Genomic DNA, 26709 nt, shown 5'->3' with positions numbered 1-26709 from the left:
AATACCATGACAATAACTCCATCCACTCTGACTACTCCAACCATTAATACTACGCTATATCAAGTTCGCAAAATAAAAATAAAACACTACATATATGCAGAAATATTTATTTATTAAGACATGATACTGTGGCAGACTTGAACTTCCTCAACTGCTTGATCGTAAATTTGTTTTCTAAACAGTTTCGACTTCTTGCCTGCTGGTAGATCTTGGGGACTAAAATTGTTGACAAATTTTCTGCGGCTAAGGAGGTCCTAAAGTCTGTCTTTTTTTTTTCATCACTAAAGAAAATACTCTTTTGCTATCACTGTTGCTGTGAGGAATGCACAGGAGCTGCAGCATTTTTGGTTCTTCCACAGGAAAATTTGGAAGCAATTTTCAAGTCTGGGAACATATGTCAGAACAAATGTTTAGCATGGTCTCCAGCTGATAAAGGTAGATTGTGTTCGACACAAGAAAACTCACAAATAATGCTTAAGCGTTGGTAGCCTGCGGGTCTTCCGCCAATGGTTTAAAATATTCCAGAGCTGAAATCTGCGAATTCTTAATTTCCCCAACTTCTACGTGTTTCTTGCAACCGACATTCTTCCTCACATTGTCTCTGCGATGGCACACTGAGTGCAAAAAGTATGAATGAATATCAATGTTTAATGGCAGAATGCACGGCCAATTTTTGATATATTCCAAATTAAACTTTCACTTTTTGAGTAATACATTTCTTTTTCCTTGGTGGTGAAGACATTTTCAAAATCTTACATGCGATGCTGAACGATGCTGAACAGTAACTCAAATCAGTGTTTTGACGCATGCACGGAGCAAATTTGCGGTTAGGCCCTAGTTTCTCTCAAAAGCACTTGTAAAACTACTCTTATACATACAGATTAAAATAGGCTAAAATGCTTGCGACCGGGCCAACTGTACTAATCGGCTGTAGATCTACTAATATTGTGACCAGCGGTACTGGACCGTTTCGGCAACTGCGAATATCACAACTAGCGCTTAACGGAAAATCGGTTATTTTATTAAAGATTTAAAATAATTGAGGATCGGAAAATTCGTGAATTTTTGTCTTACGGCGTGAATCTGTGAATCGCTGAAAAAGTCGTGAAATTCACACCAAATTCGTGAGGGTTGGCAGCTATGTACATGTATATGATGCAACTCCTTTATGAATTCCAATCACTGATGCATTATCAGCTGAAAACCCCATACAGTTCTGCCAACTTATGTTTCGTCAAAGCATTATCAGGCAAATAAAAAAAGGTTTTCTCCAGTGTAATCTACTGTTAATTCTCGTAATACAATAAGAACACTCTGATTTTGCCCTTTTCGTTGTCAAAGTATCTGACACAGACTGGGTTACAACCTTCTGTTGTCATAATTACTACTCCCATCTGTGGCAATACTAAACCACCTAATTTTCATGGCTTCTGCTATTTTAAGTGAAGTATCTTGACCTTTACACCGAACAATATTAGATGATTTTATTTTTGCAAATTCATATTTTCTGCAATTTGGAATTAGGAAACATTCATTTGAACAAAGGACCAATGTGGTCTGCTACCACTAGGGGGAGTCCGTGTTTTATTATGAACTTGGTAAATAATACCTCTGCATTTATAACATTCATGTCCACAATTGAGTTCTGCTGTAAAAAAAAAAGTTACCTTTATATTGGAGTTAGTAAGACAAGCTAGTTCAAGGTATTTTCAGGTGTTATCTACATCAAATTTACCACCATTACCAATATTAAAATCCTTTCCACACAACCATGAATGAGCATCAAGCTGCCCTAGAATGGAAAGCTGTATGTCACTGAGGTATTCATCTAGGAAATAGGAGGAATCTTTTTTCTTTGTCTTTTTCTACTCCATCTGTGAAATTATTTGAAAAACATTTTTGCTCTAACACACATTGACCAGAATCCATTTGGCAACCATTAGCACCAAATATTTAAATTCTTTCCACACAGTCTACAATAGGTGTGATGCTGCCTTAGAATGGAACACTGCATTATGCCATTCATGTATTCATCTTTGAAGAATTCTGTTTATTGTCTTTTACTACTCCATCTATGAAATTATATGAAAAACATTTTTGCTCTAACACACACATCAACTAGAATAAATTTTACCTGACTTTTAGCACCAAATACCTAATGACTGTTTCTGCACCAAATTATCAATTAGAATTTGATAGCAAAAATTAATAATTAGAAAACCAGTCTGTTTTCTCCTAACAGCCACACAGCTGCAATAAATAGCATCTAATGATAGTATGAGGAAAGTACATGCAGGTCTATTGTACTCTTGTACAACTGCCAATAGACATGACCTACAGCACGCTATAGATTGGTTCTCTAACAAACACAAATGATAACAATGAATCCATGGTCAAAGGTCTGAAAGTAGAAACCAGCATGTTTCTTGGAAATAAGACAGCTGCTATAAATAGAACATATTAATACTGTTCAGAAAGTGCATACAAGTCTACGGGCAAGCGTACTGTTATATCATAGTCACACAGAAGCAGTCTTTTCTAGAATACGATCTGTGGGATTAATGGGATGTTAATAAAAAATGAGAAAATAAATTATTTATTTTTTTGTAGGGGGATTTACCAAAAACAGAAAATCTATATATGTTTATGCATAAGGCATAACTTAGTGAAAAAAAGTGTAATGATTACGCCAAAAGTGAAATGGTTGGCATGTATGTAAATAAAAGTATAGCCCTGAACTGCCTCAACAGCAAAGGCTTTAAAAATATAAAAACCTTAATCTTCGGAATGTATTATAATTTCCCACCCCGAACATGTTAAATGAATCTAATTCAGTTATTAAATGTAGAAAATCAAGTTAGCTCTCTTTTTCACATCCAGCAATATAATTGCTCTATATACCATGTATAAATGAAATTTAGCAACAAAAATAGTGGTAATAAAGAATCAATATTCAGTTTTGCTATGCTACATATCCTGGATGTATCATGCAGCTGATTTTAAAACATTACAATTTTAATTCTAATGTTGCATTTTTAGCATGCACATTGCAGTTCATAATTCTCTTAGAAGACTTCATTGGAAACACAATGAATCTAATAGCCTCAGCTCACCTTTCTCCCAAACTGTATCCATCGCAACACATGGAACTTGAAGTCTGATGGGATTTGAAGACAAGAATTTCAGTGGAACCAGAGAGCAAATTTTTTCATTCATGAAATTCTGATGAAAGGAATTAAACTAACAGGCAGAACAGGATCCTTGTTAGCAAAACAACAATTTGTCAACATACAATTTTTACAAAGTAGAATAGTACGGCCATTTTGGAAAAAAACAAGCTGATGCATTGCACTGCTGATAAGAAGTACCTTGAGCATCATTCTTGATACACTACTGTACTTAAACCAAGGTCAAGGATGCTCCAATTGGAGACTGTAAAAAGTTTCTACTGCATGTATAAATGTAAAAATTAACTAGCTCATCTTAAAAACTGAAACATTTTAAAACCCCAAGACAAAACTAGAATCAAATGCAGCAACTCACTTCTCCCATCATACCATGTGTCAACCATGTAAAATCAATATCTTGGGAACAATGAGGTCTCTGCCACCAATATTTACATGTTCATTTTCTAGATAAAAACTTACCAAAGCAAACTGAAGAAAGCATCAAAATGCTCCAATATGCACAGTGGACCCTTGTTTTTCAGCGCCACCTTTGCATCTGAAATTTTAAAAGAATTTCTTACAAATTCAACAAGCAATGTTCTTCTATGTTTCAGCGATAGTAAGTAGTTTAGTGATAAAAAACAAAGTTTGTTATTTTCTGCTAGATACTGACATTAAATAAATGTTAGTAGTAATACTCATGCCTTAATGTACTAAAAAGAACAACACCGAGTCTGACAGTGACTGGCCCATTGGTAAAAGAACAATAGAGTCTGACAGTGACTGGCCCATTGGTAAAAATGTGAAAATGACACTGCACTAGTAATATCATTGCCTTAGCAAGTCAACCTTGCCTCAAAAATAATTTCTTGTAGAAATCTATGCTACTAAACATATGGAGTATATTTTTCATGCTGCTACTAAAATGAAAGAAATCACATCACATATATGGCACCCATGCTAGTTTCTTGGCATGTAATGAAGTTTAAAATAAATCATTACTTAAATGAAGTGAACATCTTTTCCAGTCCATCCATATGTATATCAGACCTGCCAATATTGAAAAAATGAAAATCAGGAAAATCACCATTAAAAATCAGGAGGCAGGGTAAAAAATCAGGGGGTACAAGAGTAAGGTGTATAGATCATGATAAAGATGTCAGTCCCTTGTACGCTGCAGATTTGCATTTCTGCAAAAGTTCATCATTTATTTGTCCTTGGGTGCCAAATTTGCTAACAAGAATAGCTTCCTGGGTTGATGCTGACAGGCTGGCTCTTTGGCTAGTTCTGTTTTTTCTGACCATTGAGAATGCGGTATTGAAAGTATTGATAGCATTACTATTCCAAAGGTTGGAAACAACAGTTGGCCAGATCCATCCTTATTTTTCCTGAGAGCAACCCATTGATGATCTGCTCTTTCCAAATTCAGTTCTGCATCTAAACTGTAGATTTGGTAAACCTGAAACTCTCTATGCAGATCATCAGTGCCAATTCCTTCCATTCAGCTGGAGAAAAGGCCAGGTCCTTAAACGATACTACAGATTGTTTAGACACATCTGCAATGCTTGCACTGTGTTTATTAATGTCATCCAGACCACCATGTCATATTGAGATTGAATGCTAGGCCCCGCGATTCGATGGACGAATGAAAGCAAACTGCTTCTCCCAATCACTCCTATATTTTTGATCCCATGGACACTATTCAGTTAACCCTCCTTTAATAAACAGGTCCTGTCTTACAAAACTATAACACATATTAAGAACATCACTGCTTTATCCATCACTGTTGCAAGTTATACTTGCATGCCTTTATTGCTATCAGATAATGTAAGTGACAAAAAGAAAAGGAAACAATAGCAGGAAAATCAGCTCACCTTGTATTGCTCCTGGGATCTCTCTTAGCAACAGAACCTCATCCACAACATACTGTGTAACATCAGTCTTGTTCAACAGATCCTCACGGGACACAGGGATCAGAAAGTCAAATTTTGTTGATACCATTTTATTAGTACTATACCTGAAAAACACAAAAAATAGTTTACAGATGAAGTTTGATGCCACACTTTTTCTTTAGTTAGCATGTTCATCACAAATGATTAATGGCACATAGTTTAAAGCTAAAAGGTTTTCAGCTGTCAGTTTGGACTAAAATGGCAGAGTTAAAGTCCTCTTTAAGCAGCGATTGATCATGGGGGTGGAGCTCCAAAACAAATATAGTTCAGGTTTAGTTTCATGTTTTACAGCAAGTAACAGTTAACATTATTTAGTGTCAAGGACGGAGTAATGCGCCTTGTCCAAGGACACATAATGGTTAGCTGATCCAGGCTAATTCATTGGTAGGATCTAGTTTTTAGTCATCTGTCAACAACAACAAAAACCTAGCCAAAACCACTTCATCTACTCAAATAAGGTACAATTTTATATTGGTCTTTTATGTGCTATGCAATATGGTCATGTGTCAAGATATTCAGAAACATACATAAACACTAGGGTGGCACTCTACAGTTTCATATTTTGCATAGGGTTAGAATTTCCCAGAATTTCCTCACTGGTTATACTGGCCATTTAAAAAAGACCTTGTACATCTTTGGTATAGTTCAAAGAACCTTTAATTCCCTTTATTTTGGTGTATGATTGATAGGTGTAATATGGGTTATAGAGTATACAGCTTGGCATTCCTCCAGATGTGCACCTTTCGAAAAAGTGCTAGCTCCACTTTATCATTTTCTCTTCCTGAACTTCATAGGTAAATTGTATAAAAAAAAAGAGCCAATAACTTTTTTTTTTACATTTTATATATTTGGTAATTCATTTACTGCACTTCAGAAGCTGGTATTGTCTAGTCTGGCAAAATTCATTTTCCCTATTTTAATAGCTGCTATAGATAGTGTACTTTAGACTAATTCTGGCCAATTTTGTTTAGCACAAGGGATCAGTCATTTAAGTTAGCAGTGTGCTTAGATCATGTACAATTTCCAAAAGTACAATGTTCAAAGAAATATCATCCACATTACATTAATGTAGCATAGAGGTATGCCAACATTCTCTCCATTGTGCATGTTTTTAATGCAAACAACTTCACCTTACAAACGTCACTCTCAAAAGTACATAATAACTGGTGAGCACACCCTAGAACATAAATATAAAATAACCAAGGGATAGATATTCAAGCATTTATCAAAGCCAATAATTAGCCAATTCCATAACAGATGAAAATACTACTTAAAATGTACCATATTTGGCATTGTTTGTGAAAATTAATAGCTACACTTTGTGCAGATGTAAGGGGTTCTATTTTTTTTTTTATTTAAGGTTTAAATATCTTTTGCCATCAAAGGGCTACCTTAATGGATATCTAAGTGCATTAATTAACTAATCAGTCTATCTTCTATACAACATCTAGAATTCTGCCACTGGAAGGCACTAGGACTTCCATTACAGCTATCTCATAAGAAAAACACATCATTTTCCAGCAAACTGAGACAGCTTATAAAGATTCAAAGTCAAACCCCAAATGGACAAATAGATTTTGATGTTAGAGTAGAACCTGTCTTGAAAGACCGCCCCTTTTGCCAATAACTAATGGTCACTTAAGACAGGTGGTCTCTCATAACATTTCACAACATTAAATAATCAATAAATCAGTGCATGATGATACTGGTCAGTCAAAACAGATGGTCTTTCAAGACAGGTTTTATCGTACTGGTTTACACAGAGTATGTCTGACATACTATATCTGTATTGTACTTCCTTATAAGGCAGCATACTCAACCACTCCCATTATAATGTACATCTACTGCTACATTTCCAAAGTGTTTTAGCATTGGGATGACAGATTTGTGTTTGAGGATACCAGTGTTCTTTTACTACTGCAAATATATAGTTAACAGGCTATAGTAACATGTTTCCAGTAAAACTATTTGTGTGCATGAAACAACCAGTAACAGCTTCAATGTTTGCATGACTTAATTTTCAACATGACTTAGTTCAGTTTGCTGCCTAAAAATAGTAACAAAATCAGTAATTAAACTTGCATGTGGCTGTCAGCTATGCAGGAACAACCAATACCAGTTAAATCACATATCTGCCCAACTGCTGCTTAGGAGGACTGTTTACAAGGATTTTTCTATTCTTTTCTAACTGTATGTATGATTTTCATATCAAAATGTAGAATTGCTAAGAAAAAGTAAAAGTTCATGAGAATTGGATGTAGCATACATAACACTGTACATTAGGTTGATTTATGGAGAAAAAAAAGTTGTTTAAACATTATTTAATTTTGAAATACATCCAGTTGTATTAATTGTGTTTCCATCATCTATATGTATGCATAAGCTTGAAACAACATTACAATGATCATGGGGATGTTTTACCAACATTTACAGATATATTCAGCAAAGAGAGGCAGTGTTTATGCAACAAATACGCAGACTTTTCCAATTTGACCTACAAAAATCATAGACGGTATGTAAATTGATGCACCACAATGTTATGTTTTGCTGATTAACAAAAAACAAAAGTTTGGTCTACAAATCGTCGGTGGTACTTAAACTTATTATTATATGCTGATTAACACAAAATTAAGGTTTCGTTAATGGCTAGATTACAACTCTTCCAAACAGAGAAAACATGCGCAAATCAGTGTCTTACACTAATTTATCATAACACATAGGGTTACAACTGAGTGAGGAGCCTGGATCTGACCTTATGTGACCTGCAACTGTCACATTATTTGTAGCAACAGGATGTTAGAACCGTATAATTCACCCCACCCAAGAAAGAGGCAGAAAATAGACACGTGATTTTAAAGTGATTCTCACAAGAAACTATTATTTTATGTGCACTTTTGTCACGCAATGAAGCAACAATTTCTATTCACTTAATTGTATGCCTTGCATTGTTCCAAGATACTTTCAGCATTCGACTAAAAATGGTGTCCAAGGCACACACAAAAAATTCATCCAAAACAAACAAAATTATCTTTTGGACTGTGTTTATAACTAACCAATGATAATAGTATTGTTATTGAAACAGTCAAGCCATCATCATCCAATGAGGTAACGGTTACCCGTAAGATAAAACTAACTTGTGCAGCAATGGTTGAAAACACAACTGGCTATGTTTTCAAGAAGTCGCAATAAGAATGTGACAGTGAACATGCCTTTATGTTTTGCCATATATGTACCGAGGCTAAAAGAAGACTTCCATGACCAAATGTGCAAAAAACAATCACTTTCAGAACAGCACATTGGCAAGGCATCTTGGGTTGCCAGAAGACAAACTGCTGATGCTTCTAGCAAGGGAACTGCCTTATTGGCTTTATTCACATTATATAACTAATATTTTTGTTGTGTATTTAAACAATATAATTATTTTTAAAAACTACTGTAAACTGATCATTGGCTTGAATAAGACTCATAGGTTTGGATTTTTACTCAATTTTTGCCTTAATGAGTCAAATGACTTACATGAAGCCATTTGTTGATAAAACTCTGGTGAGGTATTACAAACTGAATCCTAAATTGAGCAAGGTACGGCACAAGGGTTCAGTTTCTAATTACTTTGTTTAAATAGCATAATTTAGATCAGGGGTATCAAACTCAAACCAGCTTGAGGGGTGCATAAGGGTATTTTTGATGACCCAAGGGCAGCACCACCTTTGTTATCTCGCATGACACCTTGTGATGCCAATCGTTTTGCAGGCCACAGGTTATGACTTGGAGGGCTGCATGCGGCTGTGGGCCACGTGTTTGAGACCCCTGATATAGATTATTGTAAATTTTTAGACATTTTGGTAGATGCTGCAGCCTTACAACCATTAATATCATGAAATCTTCAAATACATTATTTTATCTCCTAAACATTCACCTTTTTCTTCTGAATCAAAATCCATTTCAGATGGCTGGATAAAAAATACAATATCATGTCAAACTGATAAATTATTAAAACATAAATCTCTTGAGATGTCCTTATATCATTCTCAAGGTCACATTATACTACCCTCACAAGACCATGATGTCACATTATCAATACATTACCTTATTACTGTATCATCCTGTGACTAGCAGTTCAAAAAACATTACACTTAAAATAAATGACAATAATGTATTTACTGGCTAATTTAACTTTACAATACAATTATTGATGGTTTTTTGCAACTGTTTCTGGCAATGTTTAACTTTACAATACAATTATTGATTGTTTTTTTGCAACTGTTTCTGGCAACTTAATTTTAGGTCATATAAACATGCAATTTACAGGGTGCCAACAATTTTTAATGACAAATAAGCTAAGCAGACACCTTCACCGTCATTTGAATAGTTGTTTGCAATAAACGAACGCATTAAAGTCAACCATGATACTTTTTATAGGTTGTGAAGATTTGGACTTACTAGCCAAAAATTGACAAAGTGGCTGTCAGGAGTCTTACTGGTGTTTTGTACAAGTGGATGACATTATCAACTCTGCAACAACCTGTATGCTTGAGCCATCTTACACTAAAAGGGTGAATTCACACTAATATAGTGGATTCAGGCCGTTTTCTATTTTATTTTGTATGCTCCTTTATTGTTATAAATTTGGGAGTTATTGGAACCAGAGGCGAGTACGTCTAAAGAATACCTACACACAAAACTTTTTCCGTTTCTATGTGCTGGAATGTTATGATAAAAACTAAAAATTAAAATGTTTAACTGACTAAACATGAAGTTTAACTGACTTAGCTTGAAAATATATCATTCTTTTACAGAATACCTTCATCTAATATAATGAGAGCATCCTTCCTCCGTCCCTCGGCTACCCCCACCCACCAACCCCCTCTAAGCTCAGGGTGTTAAAAAAGCAATTTGATAACAGTATTGCATGATAAACAAAACGTGTTTGTAAAGAGTTATCAGTTTCTTATTTTTCTGCCTTTTAAAATTTGGACCAGATATATGCGATTATATACAATTTTTTTGAATATCCAACCTTTTGTGATTCACTGTTTGAAATGTCCGCCTTTTTAGCGAACTGACCAATCAAGCCCTGATGCTCGTTCTTTACGAACCAAGAGTTAACACAGATCCTATCATAAAATATATAGTTATATTATTTTAGTTGTATGTATGTTTCTTTAGCGAAAAATATATATTATTATTCAGATTTTGATAAATTAGATTTTCTGTATAGTGTTCTAAGTGATTTTTAACAAATGGTTTTTATGGCTATTTTTGCTGTGAAATCAAGGGAAATGAATTTATAGCCTCGAAACCAAAGTATTTTCATAAAGAAATCATGCCGTCGTCGGAAAAATGACCGACTTAAGCAACTTCATTTTTATGGTTTTCTTCGTTTTATCAATATTTTCGTACCTTGTTTTTAATATTTATATTTTATCATTTTTATTTGTACTTGGTATCGCGTTATTTGTATCGTATCGGGGCTATATGCGTAGAATTCTTACTGGAACTGGGAAACAAGATCGCAGAAATGGTATGAGCCAACGCAGAATCGAGAAAATGTCAGGCCGCAGAACAACTATTGGAGGACATCCATTGTCCCCTAAACCACACAAGACCCACAATACCTACCCCGTTTCTCCAAATACATCGTCAAGAACTCCTTTGACCCCTCTTCACAAATCCCCCTGGTCCAACTCGTCCGTTTTGAACAATCACTTGAATGACACCTCAATGAGTATTAAGAAACGGTCAACATGGACTTCAGGAAAGACAAACCCTTCATTTCTGCACAATGAGTCAAATGGGTCACCGTGGTCCAACAGTTTGAGTCAGTCGCACCTGATCAACGATAAAAGTGGTGTTGCTTCTTCCTCCTTGCCAGCATTTCTACCCATGATAAAAAGAGCACTGGGTCTGGAACGCCTGCCAGAACCCAATTACAGGTACTTTTATCAACCTTTGATACGTTTAACTACAGGAAAACCCATTCTAACATGATGATCAGGGTCCTCAGATTGTCATGTGCAATGTATAATGCAATGGTTAGACGAAGTGCTGCATGAGTATCAAAAAAGTTATAAAAGAGGGCGGGGGTGGGGGGGGCAAAAATGAGGGCTTCATTGATGCATATTGGATGAGAAATGATGGAATTGGTGATTACATATCTTGATATTTTCTTCTCTGTACCCATTCATGATCGGTTATGTACATGTAAAATAAAATTGGCAACTGAAACAAATGAATAGTTAAAGTACATGTATATCTCCAACTGGTTTCATTACATCCAAAATAATCCATAATAACTCCATTGAAAATACATAATGAATCATAATTTTTAATTGTCACTAAAGTACATGTATATCTCCAACTAGACCGCTCCGGTGGCCTAGTGGTTAGAGCGTCCGCCTCGGATGCGGGAGGTCGTGGGTTCGATCCCCGGCCGAGTCATACCATAGACTTACAAAAATGGTACTAACAGCTGCCTCGCTTGGCGCTCAGCATTAAGAGGTTAGTGTTAGGACTGGTCGGCCCGGTGTCAGGATAATGTGACTGGGTGGGACATCATGCTACATGTCTGCGGCATGATGCCCCAGTGCTAGACATCACTATAAACTGCCACATTGCAGACATCGTAGCGATATGACTGAAAAATTGTTAAAGCTACGTTAAAAATCCAAATCACATCACATCACATATCTCCAACTGGTTTCATTACATCCAAAATAATCCATAATAACTCCATTGAAAATACATATGAATCATAATTTTTAATTGTCACAGTTTGTTAAGATTAAGTTTGTTAAAACTAAGAATAACAGAAGGAAAGGTTACATTTTAGAATGCAGATGTGTGTTTCTAAGTGGCGTCCGTGTATAAATTTAGACATAGATTTGTTTTTGGTACTGTTCTGTTGATTCTGTTTAAACATGAATACTTGATTCCATGCTAATAAACTTGCATAAACTTACAAAACAATACATGCCAGGGTCTATTCTGTTTTTGCTTAATTCTGAAAAAATTGTACATACAAATGAACCGTATACACAAAATTTGCATGCAATATTTTCCAACTGTATCTTATATCCATATGGAGAGGGGATTTCAAACCTGCCAAACTTATAATGTTACCTTAAAGCTTATTCAAATGACCTTCAGTTTAAATCATGGATTTTTGCATCTGAAAAATGTTTCAAAAGATGATGGGTACAGACCCTGATCCCAATGAACTTCACAAATATTTTGCCAGTAAAACATGCACCAGCTAGATTTGCTATCCCAAAATACCATGGATGATCTTCAGATTGCTAAATTCAGTCATTACATAAATTTACTGAATTAATTTTTTTTCCTATTATTCTGAATTAATTTTTTTCCTTAGTTCTCCCAGCAGACAGGCAATTGTCCCGATACCCAACACAGGGCTTTCTCCAGGTGTGTATCCAAACTTCCGCACCAGAAAACAGGAGAGACTTTCCCTGTCTGAAAGGAACACATCCATGTATAGGAAAACAAACACAGTGAAGATAGCTCCTCCAGATCCTAACAGGACCCTTAGCCCATAGTGAGTATTACCTTATTGTGAAAAGAAATATACTGTGAAAGGGATAAAAAAAAGCTACTTTATATATCAGAAAGGACTTTGCTGCTATTTCATGAAATCAGTGACTTGTTAGTTCATGAAATCAGTGACTTGTTAGCGTTACCAATTAATTGCAAAATATGTATGTATGTATAGCTTTTAAAATCAGCACAATCTTGGCTATATAGTGTTTTGACACCCCAGAAAAGGCATGCAAAGCAAAGATAAAGACAGAAAAGGGGTAAAAGTCTTTTAAATACAAAATCATATTTTTAATATAAAATTCTAAGACCTCAGCATGAACATAATCACAGGTGAAACAGTGTTCCCAGCAGCAGTTGTTTCTTACAACATACACACAAGGTCTGTTCTTAATACCCAAACCCCCAGGTATACATGAGCCTGATGCCTACCACAGGTGAGACACTTCATTCGTGGAAAATTTCTATTGTTTCTTTCATGACATTTTTTTTATGGAATATACTTAAAATATTTGAATTATTTATCAGAACTTATACTGTGACATATTTAAATGTTTTCTGTCGAACAGACAAATATAGCAAACAAGTACACTTTGCAGTCGCAGCTTCCAGACATTTGCCAGTGATGGGAAGTCATTCACTCAGTGCTGGGTCAGTATTGTTAATTGAAAGAGTAGCCATCACTGATTACTGATCTTTTTGAAAAAGCAGTCTGATTTTTTTTATTGATCAGCCAGCTTTATAATAAAAATAATTTCTGTCCCCATAGAATTCAGTATTCTGGCTGATTTTGGCTTTCATTTAACTTGGATTTGTGCACGTCTTCTGCCCTGTAAAATTAATGTTGAATTTTTATGTCACTATAGTGCATCTCCTTTTTGTTCCTATAAGTGTCAAAACGGGAAGGTGTTATCAGCATAATCCTCATTCACATATAAGAGAGTTCCTGTGAGTATGAAGTGTATTTAAACTGTTTGGGACATCCCACGTTATTTAAAAGTGCCATAAATTAGCCATAGCTTAAATTATGAGTGCAACTATGTGTGACTTGCCATTATGTGATGTATACATCACATAGCACCATAGAGATGGCTCCCAAGGAAGCCTAAATCAAGAGCACAAGCGACTTCCCATGATACTTTGGAGATCACTCTTATTCCAGCTGAAATCACAAATGCAACTGAGTGACTTCCCATGATAGAAAACTCATGCTGCGGCTGAATACATGAATCCAGCTAAGTGACTTATTGTGATATTTGATGTGTATTCTGTGCACATCACATAACACTAAGGAGATTGCTCACACGGCAGCATATTCAGGTTTAAAGCCAGCGCAAAAATGTATCACATTGCATGGTGTATTGCTTTATTTCTTTTAATTATTGTCCACTTTTGTGCAATTTTTTTATATATATCTTTATCCTGTTTGATTGGTTTTTAACTTGTATGTACTTATGTTTTATTTCTATCAAGTTTACTACATTTTTGGTGGTTTATTTTTGAAGTTATTAATTGTTTTTAACTAGTCATGTAATTGTGTTTAATTAATATTGTGGTTACTCCTTTTGTTTATTCTGATTTATTGGATTGGTTTGTAACTAGTCATTAATGAATTATATTTAATTGTCCATTTGTTTAACCAATTTTTTGTTATCTGAAACTTTGTGGATTGGTTTTTAACTAGTTGTTGTGGGGTTTAACGCCATTTTTCAGCACATGATACATGGCAGCTAGTATTAATGGTGGAGGAAAATCCCGGGAAAACCCCGGAAAGAACCACCAACCCATGAGAAGCTACTGGCTAGCTTTCTCACATACCCACATAGGTCAAACCCGAGACTCGAACCCACACAGACAGGTGTTTTATCTAGTTGTATATTACTCTGTCAAAGTACATCCACCATGAAGATATTTACTGTTCATAAGAAATATCATCATAGTGTATGTTATATCTCATATTTCTTTTCATTTTGTCCAGTTTTGTACCAGTGTATTGTTGAAACATGTACATCAATTTCCAATTTGATTTTTGCACAATTATAACTCAAGTTGTATGCCATCAGCAGTTGCCAAACTTTGAGGATGGCTTGCACCAGATGTAAGGAACAACCCTATCACTTACAGGGTTTTAAAAAATCCAAGGTTAAGGTCACAGAAAGAAAAATATCCATGAGTAAATTTGGTTCTACATCACAAACGATGACCAAACTTTCTGGAAAGGAATAAGCATATCAGTTTCAGAGGTCAGAAGTCAAGGACAAAGAAAAAGGAAAAGTAGTTTATGCACAGAAATTTTAATTTTTTTAACACATACCTTGGCCAAAATTGGTAGACGGCTTTATTATAACTCAAAGTAGAATTTGGTTTTGCACAGTGTCTTTTGTTTTCAGGTAAGTTTCTAGACCAAACTGTGTGAATGACTTACACTTAAGGTCATAGGCCACAGTATTCATTGTTCTGATAATGATTTGTGCACATAAAGTTTAATTTAGGACTGCATCACTTGACCAAATGTCGGTTAAGATCAATAAGTTAGAGTCAACTATACCCTTTTTGTGCCTCCAACATTTTTGACTGTGAACCACAGAATGCATGTATATTGTACTGTTTATGTTAACTTGTTAACTAGTGATATTGTGCATTGTTAAAGAGTATGGTTCAAGTTCTTTGACTATTTTTTTCCAAAACAAAACTATGATCTCACTACAAACTTTACAACATTTTTCAAAACATTTATCATAAGAGCTTTGATAAAAAATGAAACTCCTGCTATCTGAATGTTTCGTAATATCCCTGTAGAGGATAGGTAAACTGTATAGTTTATAATTTATATTGTCCAGTTTGTCACGATTGAAAGCTGATTCATCATTGACTGACAGATCCACTCCAGATACAAGAGCTGTTGTCACTGCTTTAAAGGAAAGAAGGTAAGTTCATGGCAGTCAGCATAACATTCTTTTCTTTCATCTTTTTATAGCACAACATGTTTCTAATAACTTATCATTGCCATTGATAGGAATTATAAGTGAAGCTAATTTGTTTAGCTTTGTATGGTATTTGTGAAACTTATGATTTTAATGTTTGGGGAATATGAATTACTGTATATTCACAGTTATAAGTTAAGTCCAACTGCAAATTGCACAGATGCAGATCTGTCATCACCTAATGCAGGTCTGTGCAGTTTGTTAAGAGTAATAAGTTGAACAAACAACATTGACCCTGGTTTGCAGGTGCATTATGTTACAGCAGATCAGGGTGTTGTTTGCAGTTGACTGATCTTATAAGTAAATATCTATGGTTATTTTTATGAAGTATAGAACTATTGTACTGCTTGCTCTTTAGCATATACCACCCTTTCTTTCTTTCTAGGTCCTAGTTTTGTGAGGGTTTCATTGCACCTATCAACAGGAACGGGGGCTAAATTTGTACATGTACATTTCTGTAATTTTTTTCTTCTTTCTTTTCTTCATAATTGCAATCAGTTCAGATGTTTTGCACCATGTGTACACAGTGTTGTATGTGGAATCGTGAACCTTCGTGAGTGGATGCATCCTCATCACACAAGTTGGTCACTGTGACCATTAATTCACACTTGTCTTTGGGTGCATTTTGTGTTTTAACTTTTGTGTCAGGCTTTATCTATGCAAAATTATTAAATTTGACGATTGTTTGAATTTCTGTTAGTACCACACTCTTACAACTATAGAAAGTCACTGTGCCCTACATTTCACTGGTTCAGGTTAAGAGTTTGCAATTAGGTCATGATTCTGTAGAATTTTTGGGATATATTATGCATGTTATTTTTCCTAGAATCATGAAACATAGTGAGGGTATGCATCTTGATGAGCACTATCAATCATTTCAGTTGTAGGTCACTGTAGCCCATGATTGAAACTGACGATGATATGCATATCTATTAGAAATATACCCAAACAACAAAAATAATATATTGTAACCTACATTTCATTTTTTACTGACTTTGTTCAAGTTTTTGTTCGAACACTCTATTTAGAATGCTGTTTGCATGATATACTACTTAGAATTATGAAACTTTGTGAAATGCATCTTGATAAGTTGTACAACTTTTTAGCAAAAAGAGGTACTATGACCAACATTTCATGCATCAGTGGCTGTGTTTCAACCATTCCAGTGGCCTAGTGGTTAGCGTGTCCACCTCAGATGCAGGAGGTTGCAGGTTCGAACCACAGCCGAGTCATACCAAAGAATTATAAAAATTTTTACGAACAACTGCCTCACTAGGCACTCAGCATTAAATGGTTAGTGTTAGGACTGGTCAGCCTGGTGTCAGGATAATGTGACTGGGTGGGACATTATGCTACATGTCTGTGGCATGATACCTCCAGTGCTAGACATCACTATAAACTGCCCCACTGCAGACATCGTAGCAGTGTGACTGAATTTTTTTTTAAGCTATGTTAAAACTCGCACTCAGTGGCTATGTTGAGATTTTTCTGTGTTCAGAGTTCATTTATTGTCTTTTGGGTTTAGACAAGCCAAGCAGCATAACTGGTGGAAGAAGAACCCAGAATAACCTAAGTACTCTATTGGTAAATTATATTTCTGCAATAATACTTACTGAACACATTACAAAAACCCTCATACTCTTTCCCCCAACCTGCTAGAGGTCTCAAGTTAAAACGGATTACATCTAGTATAATGGTTGCCAACTACCATGTATTAAGGGGAGTTAACCTATAAGTTACAATTGTATGTTACGTTTCTGGAAAGACATTTTAATAGTCTTTTAAGACAGGGCTGGATTCAAAGGTAGCAGAGAATAATCCTAATGTTATTATGATCAGGTAATTATTTTCAGAGAAACATAATTTACAGTTTTTCATCATTGTATATGTGGAATCAAACTACAACACAGTTTTCTACAGTTTCTTTGTCATTGAAAATGGTTGTGTTTACTCTTCAGTACACTGTCATTTTAGCTGAATATTTAAATATTTATTGCAGAAATTAATAAATCTATAACCCATGTGATTATGATTTGATCTTTCTCCCCTGTCATGAGTCTTCCATATTGGGATTTGAATAACCATTCTCCAGTAGAACTTTTTTAGGACATTTGAGTGTACATTTCATTTTGTACACTACTTGGGAAATAAATGCTGCACTGATTTTGTTGAAAATGTCATCCTTTTTATATTTTTATCAATGATTCACCATTTACTCTTGATTTGTTGACCAAGCTATCATAATTATTAAAACATTTCTTAATGTTATTAAAATTGATGATATTGATTTGCAACAAGCTCATTATTTATAATAAGCATAGCATGTCTTCAGTTCAGTCTGAAGTCAACTGTAATGATCTTTTGTCATTTTGGAGGGGGGGGGGTCTTTTTTATGTGCCCTAATGGTGCCATGGAGGGAACTTCCACATGCCAAAGATGCAAAATAAGGGTCACTGGTGCAAATGTGTAGCTTGGATTGAACCACCACCCACCCACCCCGACCCATTTGATTTGAAGATGTCATCATTTATGCAACCAACATTGGCACCAGGGTCACAACTTGGAGGAAACTGTTCACAGCCAGGTGCTTCAAATTTATTTAGTTGGTTTTTATTCATGGGCCAGTCCTTACCCAACACAAACACTCATCATTCATGACACACAAATACACACACACACACACTGATCACAATTTGAGATCCACACACTATAACCATACATACACTTTATTGACCAGCTAAGATATTTATGCAGCTAACACTGGTCAAGAGTCTTTCAGTACTTGTTGGGAACTTGTGGGTTGGTCATAACCTGAAAAATGTTCATAGTTCCTCCCAAAAAATATACATACATGTACTTGGCATGATGTCACTTACAGTAAGCAACAGAATGGTCATGTGAGTCTGACATATTGCTCCATGGAACAATTCTATAATTAAGTCTACATGGATAAATAGTCATTTTTGTCGAAAATGTACAACATTAACAACATTTCTGCAAACTTTATATTCAAATCAAGCATTATTGTGTAGTTTAAGTTGTCAAAAATGCTATGTTGTTATAACATTGAATCAGACCTTTTACCAGACATTTTGTATGACTTCAGTGCCACATGGACCCTTTGGTGAAAGATCAGATTACATTTTCCCACAAACTTGGATTCTTTTAAGAAGAAATAAATTCTTTATAGGTTTGTATATAAAGTTTTTGTTAAACTGGTCAATATTTGGTAAGCTTTCCTACTATTAGAATGCAGGAAATAAGGAATAATGAACACAGAATGTGTGTTTTGTTCACAGGAAAAGGTCAATAAATTCTCAAGAGGAGACAACCCCAGATGTACCAGTTCACCATGCCAAGAGAAGGTTGGTTTAGCTTGAATTTACAACTTAGACAGCACCTAATAATGCACTTGATTTTTTTTTTTAAGAGGCTGCAGTATTGTTCAAACAAGTTAACTGAGCCAATATTTTTTTATGGTTTCACTGAAATATTTGGGATCAGAGAAGTCACCATCAGCAGGGATTTTCAAATCCACATGCCCAACTCCCTGGACAAGCTGAAGTTAAAGTTTCAAGGTACTTGCCTACAGAAGGAGAAGGGGGTCATGTTTTATTCATAATGCTTTACCATATTTCCTGTAATTTTTGGTACACAAAAAATAATTATTCATATCATAGTATGAAATTTTTTATGTAAAATAAATAATTATTATTTTGTTGTACTTACCATGTAAGAAAAAAAGGTCTACTCAGACAAGGTCTACATGACACACAGTATTCAACAACGGAATATTACTAACATACAGACTAATCGTACATTTTGTTTTCATTTTTCTGTCAACTCAAGAATCCCATTTCGGTAAAAATAAAAGTACTCAAAAAGATTTTTGTTGTTATTAATGAGAGAGAGATGGCAGGAATGACAATAGGTTAGTTGGCAAGACCGACCATCTGCATTTAGTTTATACATCATTGTAGCTTGTTATGGCAAAACAATGAAGAAAATGGTCTGCACATCTATGTATTATTTGTGGCTATAATTTATCGGTACAGTGTTGTCAGGAAGTTACATATGCAACTTGTACTTTTTGAGCAACAGTAACCTCATTATCAAATTCCAATTTAAAAAAATAAAAGAACTAAAAAAGAATGCATTAGTGTGAGTAAGAGAGATAGAGATGAAACAATGTCATGTCTGTGTGCAAGATTTAATATATTGATTTGGGGGATTTTTTATTTGTAGCTTTTGGAGAGAGAGAGAGAGGTTACAGGGCATTTGTAATTTGTATTTTCATTTACCCTTGACAGTTGTGATCTTCCACATTTACTTGAACACTACTATATTCCATTATCATTTAACACCTATTAATAAACCATTAATTCTTGTTTAAATTATTATTTCCATGGCTATGCAGTGTTATTTACACATTAATTAAATATGCATAGAGCTTTTGCCAGGTTATTCTGGCTGACACCAGATTGAGGGAAGAGATCAAATTAATGTGGCTGCCGATAGGGAAATGAGGCTACCAATAGGGAAATGTGGCTACCAATAGGGAAATGAGGCTACCAATAGGGAAATGTGGCTATTCATGGGGAATAAAAAAGATCTGTCAGTATGCTATGAAGGCCATTGTGAGGACAATCGATGATCACTTGTTCTTTGTACTTATCAATAAAGATAACAGTAGAGGAGTAGGATTGATTCTTAATTATATCCAAATTGAAACAATACAAGTGCTTTTATATATATATATATATATATATATATATATATATATATATATATATATATATATATCACTGAATTCAAATTTGACAAAAAATTATATGGTTTTTATATTTTATTTTTGAAATACTTTCATGAAACAGACAACCACTGGTCTGTGGTCTTCATTCTATCATGTACTGAGATATAATTTTATTGGATAAGAAAATATGGCTTCCGAACTCATTTTAAAATGTACATGATGCTTTGTTACAGTGACTGAATTAATGAAGAGCACTCATTAATGATATGACCATTTTCCAATTGGTAATGAAAAGCAGTAGATGTTATAATGACGGAGAGTTTTTCATCTTCTCTAGCCAAGTTTCTTATATGTTAACCCCATTTACAATTTGGCTGATCAATCAGATATTTCATTGCTTGGTCCAAGCGACATCTTGTGGGTTTGATAGTTGCCTTCCTTAGTATGTAATGCCAACTAACCAGTAGAGTGTAAGAGCAGTGCTTGGTACATAGCGGAAAATGGTAGAGGTAATTGATGTAGGATGCTTTGTAAGTTTAACGTCGAAAGTATGACTACATGCCGGAGAGAATCCATTAAAAATGTATTTGACAGCAGAGATGTATTTATACAAACACAGACCAGCAGTGGAAAATTGTCCATTCCAGTTGTATGCACCCCTTCTCATTTAGTGTTCAAATTTCAACAGGTTGATATTGATTGTATCTAGTGCAATTCACAGGCCCAAAACACAGAAATATCTGATCAATCCATCAGATATAGACAGGGTTAACATATTGATACCTTGGAAAATGGGAGATCTTTGCATGAATCATATTTTCTTGCCAATAAAGAAGACAAATAAGGGCGGATTGATGAATGAGGGTAGATTCTCAATTAAAAGAAAAATTTCCCTTTCAACTAGAGATGATCAAAGGCCTTTCTGTACAATTATAAATGGTGTCATTTCTTTATATTTCATTATTAGATACATGATGTTAACATAAGTCTGGTCAGTTTTAACTGAGGCTATAAATTAATATGAAACCAACCCTATATTAGCATCTCAGCAGTTAACAAATCTATTGTTTTAATTATCATGTGCAGAAAGACTCAGGGATATTCCAATTGCAAATGTATATGAAGAGTTATTTCCCTTATCCTGTTTTTCTATTTACAAATGCCACCTATGGAGTTTAATTAGTGTAACAGTACAGTATTATATAACTCGTCCCAATTAATAACCTTATCATTGTCATTCTCTTTTTTATTTAACTGAGTTTGGTAAGGAGATTCGATTTACATAGGCCTTAGTATCCACTAAGAAAATGAGAACCTTGCAATTAGTTTAATTTGTTTTTAAATCTTTAAAGAATTTGTTCAGTGTAAGTTTGAACTTTTGTTGTTAAATGGAAACTTTTACCTGAGGTTCTTGGTGGGAGCTACTGTTGAAAAAAAAAGACCTATTCAGTTTTGTCATATAAAATCCTTAAACTAGTTGTCTCGCACAATATGCCATATGTTATATGGTGCCTGTTTTGCCTCGATCCTTCAGAGGGTGATTTCAACCAAATTATCTGTGATGCTTCATTACACCAATCGCTTGCAGAGTTAATGAACGAACACGTTGGGAGTTTTCCTAGTATAAGCATTGATGTTGCCCAACCTTGTGTACACAAACTTTTCACATTATTGAAATTTCCGTAAATTAAAGACTTTTTACCTCTTGGAACATTATCACTTTAGACCATTCAATATTTTCTTTTGTAGGCGTCAAGAGAGTCAACACTCGAATGCATCAACCTCATCCCTATCATCTCTCCATGAGGCCTTACCAGACCTTTCACAGCACGACTATAACATCCCTCGGCTTGAAACATCAACTCTGAAACGACCATCACGACCCAGCCAGGAGCAGAATGAAGATTATGAGAGTGAATTAAGTGTTAAAAGACCAAGGCAACAAACCAGAAACAATGCAGTCTGGAGTTCACTCAGCTCAAGTAGAAAAATGGTGCAGAGAAGAGAGGTGAGTTTTGTTGTCAACAGACTTTGACTTTAGCTTTGATTTAAATTGATATCTAAAGAAAATTTGCGTTTCAAAGATTATTTAGTGTGTGTATATATATATTTATAAAGCTGGACACCTTCATTGACTTTTCTGAGCAAAGGCTTTTATTTGGAGGTTAGGGTGGTTGCTGAATTTTGGCCACATTCCCAACTTGACAATTCCTAAGGTTAGAAATTCCTTGTTTCATTCTTGGTGTTTTAATTTAAAAAATGTGAAAGAACCAATACAAAACTGATTATTTTGTGGTATTTATTACATGTATTTTACGGGAAATGAGAAACTTTACAGTGCTTTAATAAACACCACTCCCATTTGGTCATTGTAAGAGTACATCATAAGAACAATTTTAGCTTTCATTATTGTGCTCTAGTAAATACCCCCTCCCCCATTTTGGAAAATGTAATGCCCATGTGTGTATTAATTAGGAAATATATAGTATTAGAAAATAGGAATATATGGTTTGGTCGCAAATTTTCATGAATTGTGCATGCTTTATTTCCAACCAGTGTAGAAATTACCCATTTTCCATCTGTACAGTTTTTCTTTTATGGACCACCATTTCTGTTGCTTGAAGGGTGGTAGTAGCCAAAGAATGTTGAATGTGGTTGAACTATAAATTTAGCATTTTTATCCAAAAGAATGTCTAAGCACATTTGGCTGAATGTAATTAGACATATTTGGTTCATTAAAAGATTACACTCCTAGTCTAACTGAATTTGGCATTCCGCAGGTACTTTTGCTCTTCAAAGAACTGAATGGGTAGTCAACAGGGTTTGATAAATGCAACAACTAGATTGTATAAGGGTTTATTTTGAGAAGGAAAAAGACATCAGGGTAAGTATCGTACAATTGAAGCAATGGACTAACTATATTATTATGGGTTGCCAATTGTGTGGGGTATTCTTGAAAATTTCGTCCCCAGCAATCCTAGTAATGTACAGTTAATCAGTAGTAAAATCCTTTTGTACACATTTAAACAGATGCATAATTTCTAACTATAAAATAGAGCTTCTTTTAGCTTTTCCATGAAATCATCTGCTAATTATCTGTCCCTTTACTGTAGACATTAACTGAAAATAATGTACCGTGTTTTCAGGGTGTTGCAGTATCATTTTCACATGCCCAAACATTTCATATATGAAAATATTTCCCCAGTATTATCAGACTTGAAGTAAAATCTGTTACATCATCTCCTCTTGAGTTCACATGATGGCCAACATAAATGTTCATGTAATATTTTATGTTGACCACTCTCTGAAACAAAATGGTTGTTCCTGTTGCAAGTTAGTGAATGCTCTGTTATTTTTATATTTCTAATAACTTTCAAGGTCAAAGGCTATGACCTTGGGCATGTGTAATCAGGCTTAATAAACATGAACACATGGCATTTTGTTCAGCTAGGAAAATTACAAGTAAACTGCACAAAAAATCAGCGGATTATGGTCAGGGTAGTATAACAGAGTTTAAAGTACAGGTTTTAGAACACATGTGCCAAACTCAAGGCCCGCGGGACACATCAGGCCCGGCGTACAATTATATCCGGCCCGAGAGAGAATTTTAGGCAAAAATATTTTTTAATGGCCCTGCAATATAAAGTGCAAATCAAATTCCCTAATTAGCAGCCTTGCCAAACATCCAGCTCTGACAAATTGGCATAAGAGCGAAAATGGGTATGCCAATGATTTTTTTTTTTATTAAGACCTTTTTCTGTTTTAATTTATATTAATATTTAAAAAAGGTTTAATTTTCCGCTTATTGAATGTTTATCCAGTTCAGCCCGCAACCTTACGTGTGATTTGAGTTTTGGCCCGCTGAGCAATTGAGTTTGACACCCCTGTTTTAGAAATAGTGGACACAAGGATTTTGCAAGTTTGTTTTTCATGCCGTCATCATTAGGCAAAGGATATACTAAAGTTACTAAAATTTTGCTGATGGCTTGCATTTTTTTCGAGGTCATGTCATTTTGAGGTCTAGGTCACTATGTTAAAGAATAAAGATGGTTTGCATGAAACATTAAATCTATACATGAACCAAACTTTGTGGATCACTTGATCTTGGATTAAGCATGAAACCTATCAATTTTGTGGTCTGATGTTAAGGTCCCCGTGACTGAAAGAAGAAAATTTTGTTTCCAACCAGTTATGTTGATTCTGCATTCCAGACCTCAGCCAAACTTTGAATAGTGTACACTTGCAGCAAGGAATTAGCTTATTGATTTTTAGATGAAAACAAACAGATCAGGTCACTGTGGAAAAGAAATATGTTTTTTTTACACCAGGAATTCAGTATTGTTATTTGCTGTCCTTATTTTAATGGGAGTCATATTATGGCAGGTATTAGCAATGAAATATGCTACATTTATTCAGATGATTCAGAAGCAAATGCCATATTTATCTTTCATTGTGGTCATGATAAAGTCAAACACATCATAGCACCTTTTACATAGCACAAGCTAACGTTGGTATGTGAGAAAGCCTGCCAGTAGCTTCTCGTGGGTCGGTGGTTCTTCCTGGGGTTTTCCAGGGTTCTTCCTCCACCAATTATACTGGCCGCCATGTATAGCCTATCTTGTGCTGAAAAATGGCATTAAACCCTACAACAACAACAACAACATAGCACAAGGTTTCGTCAATTCAGGTCTTATACTGACCCATGAATGTGCATATAAAGGTAGGATTGAAAAAAAGCTACTCACATGATATTTTAAATACTGTATGTCAGGTATGTTCCATAAGCCTATGATACATATTGTTTCTAGACCTCTGTATCTTGATACATATTGTATCTGGACCTCTGCATCTTGATACATATTGTTTCTAGACCTCTGTATCTTGATACACATTGTATCTAGACCTCTGCATCTGGTCACATATTGTATCTAGACCTCTCTATTATGATATACAACTGCAAAAGCAAAAGCGATATCCATTGCCAAAATGAAATGGGTCTGTATTTTTATCATGTAATACTTGCAGCTCTTCTTTCAGATCTCAGGCAAGGATTTTGCCAAAAGGAAGCTGGATCTGACAGAAAAAGAAAATACAGAATCCTTATCCAAATTTCAGAGGATGGATACAGTCAAATTGACCCCAGAGATAAGCTTTGCGAAAGAACAGAGGTACTATCTACAGTTGCATTCAGTTTCTTTACATATAAAATTTGATGTTGTTTTGTTCGAGCTTAAATAGAAGAGTGTCTGGTATAATAGAGGTGGCAGAGGCTAATAATTATAATGTGACACCTCTCCCTTGATTTCTCCTGCCGAGATGACTTGTAAACCAGTTAAGATATGGGATTAGACATGGACCCCATTTTTGTTCTCTAGAAAACACCAGAAACATTGGCCCTTTGTATGTTGAACAGGAAGAAACTTGCAATAAAACCCGTTTAATGAAACTTGCTATATTGCTCAATTTATTGTGACAAAAAGTGGTTATTACCCAGAAATTTGAATCAGTATCATGAAATATGTAACTTTTAATAACCATATACAGCAGTTTTTAAGAAAGAAATACCAGTTAAATAAAGTTTGTGAAATGAAATTCGTGTTTTAGTTCCGTCTTTCAATTTTGGATTCAGTGTAATTGTCATAAATCAGTATATCCTCTTGTATTCAAACATAAAAAGTGTCTCAGCTATGTCCACATGCACTGGTAACTCACACTTGTTTATGAACCCCATTATGTGTGAGTTGTAATGATAGAGGTGTATCGTGGAAAAGTTCTTTGCCATATATATATGTATATGTGTGTGTGTATGTATATATATATATATATATATATATATATATATATATATATATATATATATATAACCCATGTCTGGAAAGGCTGGATTTGCTTGGCAGTTGAAAATAATTCTTATTGTGACTGAGTAAGTACTCCCAGAGAAACTTGATTTACAATTTTAAAAAATTCCTTCTTGTAACATGCACCAGCAAATATTACAATTTTGCGGGTAGACAAGACAATTTTATCCTGTTCTGGGATATGTACACAGAAAATGCATCATAGTTTGCATGTCACTGGACCTGTCTGGAAATTTGCTATGCATCATGGGTAAAATCATTTAGAAAACAATATTATGCTATCCTTCTTTAACGAGCTGATACATGTGTTTATAGTAGCTAATGAAAGATCCGTTTAGAAATATAAATTGTTTGCAAATTTTAAATCAAGTAAATTTAAAAAGAGGCAAAAGTTTTTCTCATTAATCACAGTGAAATGACACTGATTGGTCCAAATTAAGGTTA

At 34.8% G+C, this 26709-nt stretch overlaps 2 protein-coding genes across 4 annotated transcripts in view; one reads left to right on the top strand and one right to left on the bottom strand.

Annotated features, from left to right (window-relative positions):
- The window catches only part of LOC149770829 (condensin complex subunit 1-like), a 99762-nt gene extending 89589 nt beyond the window's left edge, over positions 1 to 10173 (bottom strand). Inside the window, exons 1-3 of the mRNA XM_089949068.1 lie at positions 10137 to 10173; positions 5042 to 5184; positions 3648 to 3723 (exon numbers count right to left, since the gene is read on the bottom strand). Coding sequence (XP_089805194.1) covers positions 3648 to 3723; positions 5042 to 5168 — 203 coding nt within the window. The 5' untranslated portion in view covers positions 5169 to 5184; positions 10137 to 10173. The remainder of the gene's footprint in view (positions 1 to 3647; positions 3724 to 5041; positions 5185 to 10136) is intronic.
- Positions 10174 to 10426: 253 nt separating this feature from the next.
- Positions 10427 to 26709, top strand: part of LOC149770828 (uncharacterized) — a 45088-nt gene continuing 28805 nt past the window's right edge. For all 3 annotated transcript variants that reach the window (XR_016418458.1, XR_016418457.1, XM_089949072.1), the window contains exons 1-6: positions 10427 to 11052; positions 12489 to 12671; positions 15511 to 15597; positions 18954 to 19019; positions 22157 to 22415; positions 25445 to 25575. Coding sequence is in view for 1 of the 3 variants with exons in the window: in XM_089949072.1 (XP_089805198.1) it covers positions 10460 to 11052; positions 12489 to 12671; positions 15511 to 15597; positions 18954 to 19019; positions 22157 to 22415; positions 25445 to 25575 (1319 nt within the window). In the remaining 2 variants the exon portion in view is untranslated. The remainder of the gene's footprint in view (positions 11053 to 12488; positions 12672 to 15510; positions 15598 to 18953; positions 19020 to 22156; positions 22416 to 25444; positions 25576 to 26709) is intronic.

The sequence above is a fragment of the Sinohyriopsis cumingii genome, unplaced genomic scaffold (assembly GCF_028554795.1).
Source record: "Sinohyriopsis cumingii isolate HCF-2022 unplaced genomic scaffold, ASM2855479v2 utg002264l, whole genome shotgun sequence".
NCBI classification, from domain to species: Eukaryota; Metazoa; Mollusca; class Bivalvia; order Unionida; family Unionidae; genus Sinohyriopsis; species Sinohyriopsis cumingii.
The sequence above is the reverse complement of the archived record's forward strand: the minus strand, read 5'-3'. Positions and strand labels throughout refer to the sequence as shown.